The 6,024-nt window shown below is 26.7% G+C and overlaps 1 protein-coding gene across 1 annotated transcript in view; it reads right to left on the bottom strand.

The window, feature by feature from the left end:
* LOC107487998 (uncharacterized) overlaps positions 1-291 on the bottom strand; it is a gene marked incomplete in the record, with an annotated part of 6,290 nt that extends 5,999 nt beyond the window's left edge. The window contains 1 exon segment of the mRNA XM_021142183.2: positions 88-291. Coding sequence (XP_020997842.1) covers positions 88-150 — 63 coding nt within the window.
* Positions 292-6,024: the final 5,733 nt, after the last annotated feature.

The raw sequence follows: 6,024 nt of genomic DNA on the forward strand, positions 1-6,024 counted from the left end.
TAAAAGGGACCAAAAAAATGGAAATTGAACATGAGATTAAATTGGGATTGAGTGTAAGGAGTAAGGGGTAAGGGATTAGGGTTTAACCTGAAGGGAGAAGAAAATGGCGAATGCGGAGAGCATGAGAATGGCCAAATCCCGCTTCCTCATGACAGCGTGTGTGTGAGTGGATCAATCACACCCACACTCTCTCTCTCTCTCTGAATGTTTCACTTCCTTCGTCGTCTTCTTCCTCAGCTCAAACTTTCAACTTCTTAGCTCTGGTGTCTGCTCTGGACTCTAAAAGAGATAATAAAAGTGTTTTGGAAATTATGTTGGAGAGTTTAATTTTGATAAAAAAAAAAAAATAATTAAAAAATTTTACACAATTATGAATCATCTAGTCACGTTTACATCGTTAAGATGATTAAGATAATAAATTTAAACATTTTACTAATGTAATAATAATAATGTACAAGTGGATAATTCCGTAATTTTCTTATACGATATATGAAATTTTAAATTTTTATTTTTTTAATTATTTATAGTATTCTCTAATTTGGCAGATCAAAAATTAATCCGTAGCAGATAATTTTTGATAATATAAAATAACTAACAAAATATTTTATGAAAACATGACCGTAAGAGTTTGCTTAATTTTTATTTATTTTGATTTTAACTATAACAAAATTTTAAGTTGTATTAGTTGATTTTTAATTGTTAATAATAAAATAAAAAATATTAAATAAATAATTTATTTTTATAATTAAATTCAAATATTTAATTAAGCTTTTTTATTATTATTATTATATTTTTTAATTAAATTGTTTAGTTATCTAATAAAATATTAGACCAATTTAATTAAATTTAATTATTAAAATGAGTTGCTTATATAATATCATCAAAAATAAAATATAATTGATGATAAAGATAAAAGATTAAAATTAAAAATAATTTTATTTACCTCAAAACTTAAATTTAAAGCTTTATAAAAAACATGAGAGTGTTATAGTAAACTAGTAGTTATAATGATTATATTATTTTAACAATATTTTTAATATTATTAAAAATTAGCAACTCAACTGGCAGATCAACCTTTTTCTATTATTTTTTAAGAAGTTAATTTTATTTTTTTGTTAATATATTTTTTATTTTTTAAATTTATTAGATAAATATTTTTTATATTATTTTAATATTGATATGGTCTTATTTATATCATATTTTATTAAAATTAAAATTATTAAAAAAATTTAAAATGTTAAATTATAAAAACATATAATAAAAAGTGTATATGTATGTATATATATTATTAGAAAAAATATTATTCAAAAAATAATGATAATAATATTATCAGTATATAATAAATCAAAATATAGATCTAAATTTAAAGAGGTCTTTATTTTTTCTATAAATAATGAAAAAACAAAAGAAATGAGCATCCTTATTTTTTTCATTTTTAAATAGCAAACTATAAGAATAATTAATAAATAAAATAGGAGAATATAAAAATAGTGTATCTAAAAATCTAAAAATAACTATATAAACGCTTCAAGATTATTCAATTAAATTGATTCCTATGACGAATTCAACTAAAACCTGTAGAATTGAGATATCTTGTTTTGCACTGAATTTTCTAAAAAGATAAAAAAAAATGACATTAATCCTTGTTTATCTATGACAAAATGTAAATTAAACAGCATTACATTTGATTTATTAGGAATTTATATTTAATAATAGTTATCTGCATTGATATTGTTTGTTATCAAAATGAGCTAGTTGTGCTTTTCTGAGTTTATGTCTGAAAAAAAAGTTAAATTTTTAACATAATTAGTATATATGTCTAAATAGATGGTATTATTTAAAAGTTTGTTTCATTACCTTTCATTCTTTTTATCTAATATTTCTCTTTTTATCATCTTCTGTAACTGAGTTTTGTCTACTTTAACTGTACCTCTTCAACTAATAGAATAAACTTTGAGTAGATGAACCTGATTTAAATATTACATTTGATTAATATTAAAATAAAAATCTGTATCATCAATGCAATTTTCACAGTCATTAATATAGTAATATTTACTTTATTATCGATTAGTCTCATTGATGCAATTAATTGCACATCCTTCCATATATTCTATAACTATTGAAATTCTTCTTCATGTAATTTATTGCATATATGTATCACAATATATTTAAATAATGTTTCGTATATTACTTTTGAATTAAATAATGATACATCCCGAATTTTATTTCTTAAATTATGAAATTGATATCAACATTTAAAAATTTGATTTTTTTCAAAATAATATAAACATTGCATAAGTTAATTTCTTAAAAACTAATATTGATATATTTCAATGATGTGTCATATCTTTTTAATAGTTTATTTATGTGAATCTTAGTTGGTGCGTACCTGTTGAGTAAAGCAGATGTTCGAATTCCTTTTTCTTATCTCTTGACCAATCTTGATGAGCTTTTGTGATATCAATTTGTCTGTCCAAAAATTTTAGTTATTAGTTGTTAAAATTAGTTAATAAAATTATTTATTCCAATGTTAAAATTATATAATACACGGTTTATATCAAGGACAAGGCCCACATATTTACTAAGCACATAAATTACATGAGGTGTAGGTAACAAAAATTTTTTGAACACCATATTCTTTGTGTATTGTCCACTTTTTTCATCTACTTTTCCTTATTTGACTAAAAATTTTGTGGTTGACTGAGAAATATTTTGAGATAAAACAACGTATAATTGCCCTTGTGATTTATTTATCGTTATGGCAAAACTCAACCTTACAGAAAATTGCTTTTTAATAAGCACAAAGGGTAATTTTGAGTTTTTAGTTGTTTTGTGTTTTATCCGAGGCAGCAAAGTTCTGTCCAGAGTGATGGCCGGTTAAGATTTTCACGTTTAACATGTTTTGAAAAGTTCATCGACACAGTAACCTTGTGCCATTGCATAAGCCTACCTTAGGATCTATGTTTCTCAGTAACATCAAATGAACACTTTTTTTTAACCTTCAATGTATGAGGTGGTAATCTGCCTATGGAGATTGAGTTAAGATATTCTTGTTGATACAGATTATTAGTATCTCCTTCTACTTTATCAAAGAATGCTAAAATTTGTTTCTCTCACAAAAATTTGTTGATAAATATATCATTGAGTTACTGTACATTATTGTTTTGGGGTGTCAATATCGCTCTTTTCACCATGTAAGATGCATCCCACTCATGAAATTATAAATTTAGAAAGATTTCTTCTATTAATTTGTGTAATGATGCCTCACCTTCCCATGGTATTGCCATGTATGCTTCTATTTGTACTAAGTCCTCACATATGGTAGGCTCAATCTCATCCCCTATGCGCATAAGATACTCTGTAAAATCACGATCATTAAGAGATCGCATATTTTGTCGCAAGTGGAGAATTTTGGTGAATGCCTATAAATGTGATTTAATAATAGAAGCTGAAATCAATTGCAACTTACTTTCTTTCGGCACAGCAGGTAGTACTTGGCGAAAATCCCTCCCATCACCATCATTTTTTCTCCAAATGGATTATTATTTTCTAATATGTCTCGTAATGTGCGGTCTAATGATTCCATTGTCTCTTTATTAGCCATTGGTATTTCATCCCAAATTATCGATGTTGTTTACCTAATTAATTTTGTGAGATCACATTGTTTACTTATGTTGCATATCAAGGATGACTCTACATTAATTGGGATTTTAAATCTAGAATGAGTTATTCGACCCCTCCCTCCCTCCCCCCCCCCCTACCTGCTCCCCCTGACTCATCAACGAAGAACACTCCACTTTTTCTCCAATCAACTGTATTCATAATGCACTTAAAAGCTATAGACTGGTCATGATTCAATCTTTTTATAGAACACAGATCTTCTTGAGGTACTTTGATAGACAACTCTTCTTCGATAATTCTAGGCATCAAGTTGTTATTATCGTTGTCCGAAGTTAGAGCTGGTAAATCGTATTGTGCAATATGTTTTTTATGTTGAAGGAAGATGTCATTTAAATCCTTGAGCAAGTGATTTGTCAACCCATGGCACGTTGTAGTGTTTGTTGATGGATAATCATCCACCATATATAAAAAAACTCATCCCATAACCTTCTTACATCTGTTGGCTCACAAAATATTAAGATGGTTGCAAACAACCTTCTTAAAGCACATGGCATTCTTAAAATAAAAGCCTCAACCAAACACGCTCTTATGCTGCTGTCACTCTCTAACATTCCTCGATGCTGAGCGAAATTCTTAAAGGACGAATATTAGACACCATTCACTGTTAGCAAGTCATCTCAACCAGTTGGTCATCTTACATGTGACAACAGAATACGCAAATAGAATTTTTTCATTCTGTTGGTGAAATAGTATAGATCCGACTGACTACTCTCTTTTGTGACTTGCGTCGATGCCATTCTTTTTTCTTGTTGTGCCACGTGTAATATTCTGGGATTTTCCTATACAAAAGATGTCTAGATTGTTAGTCATCTGCCAGATTAAGTGCAAAGAATTCGGTAAGCATTATTTTTGAAAAACAGTCATCACTAACTATTTCAGAAATAGTTGGTGCTCATAAAACCTCACTTGATGTTGGTTCGGCAAATGAATTTACAACCTTTTAACTAATGGGTACATTCGGTAAAGGTTGAATTTAAATATTTTTTAGCATGCCTCTAGAACGGCAATCCATCTTGCATCAATTAAACTATTTCACATCATCATAATGTGAACTTCTGTGAACCTCCATTGCAACACAGTCTGGTCCCTTATAGGAATACTTGTATAGATACTTTATACTCTTGATACTACTACATATCTCTATATTGATATGGTAATCATATTTTAATAGTAGTCAAAAATTGTACAAAACTACCAATCTGTTGTCAATTGTGACATTTTGGTTTATAGGGATTGGAGTATCAAATCGCCTCCTATATTGAGGATATGAGTCATCACCTCATCGTGTATCTGCTACGAACTCTTTTGGGTAGTTACATTTATATTGACCATTTTTCATACATGATGAAGATTGATTAAGTGTTCTACAAGTACTATAGATCATATGTCTTAGCACTGCCTCATGTAAGTGTGGTTCTGCTTCTTTAGATGGTATTTTCGCTCGTACCAAACTATCATAGTGGTTGAGATTACTCAACTTGTCATTATTTTTTAAGATTAACAACATATGTACGTGTGACAATCCTCTTTTCTAAAACTCAGTGACATAAATATAACTTTTCACCTTTTTCAATACACCGTAATAACATCCTCCTTTAATTGTTCAAATTTGGCTCTAAAATTTCTAGTTGTTATATCCGAATGATCCTGTGGAGTTTGAATATGATTGAGTTCCGAAATTATTTTTTGACCATGATAGATTGTATGTCGTAATGAGAAAAATATCCAGAATTATTACATACTTATTATTATTAAATTAATATATATTTTTTTAATAATAAATAATGTTACGTGTCTCATAATTATTTTCATTGGCTGATATAGTAGTATTTTTTATAGTTGGTATTTAAATTATTTATTTAATAAAATTGGTTCAGTAACTCATATAAATACATAAAGTGTTATCTATATTTTTAATTCAAGAATTTGAAAATTATTTATCCATTCACTACTTGTAACATTTAATATAGTATTTAGATTTTTTAAAAAATTACGGCACATTTTACCATTTATCAAATTTTGCCATTTGTTAAAATTTTAATTGGACAAAGATTTTATAATAAGAATGATTAATTTTTATTTATGCAATATATTTTTAAATACATAAGATAAAATATTAATATTCTTGTATTCTTCTTCTATCGTTGTGTTTGTATTTAAGTCAGATTTTTTTTAGTTTTATTTTAAAATTATAAAAAATATATATTATTACCAAAATTTTTAAATATAAAAATATAAATTAAAATAAAAAAATTGAATTAAAGTATATTAAAAATTATTATGTTGGATTAATTTAACACAATATATAACTACTATTTTGATAATAAAATTATTATGATAAAC

The sequence above is a fragment of the Arachis duranensis genome, chromosome 5 (genome assembly GCF_000817695.3).
Source record: "Arachis duranensis cultivar V14167 chromosome 5, aradu.V14167.gnm2.J7QH, whole genome shotgun sequence".
Taxonomy (NCBI): domain Eukaryota; kingdom Viridiplantae; phylum Streptophyta; class Magnoliopsida; order Fabales; family Fabaceae; genus Arachis; species Arachis duranensis.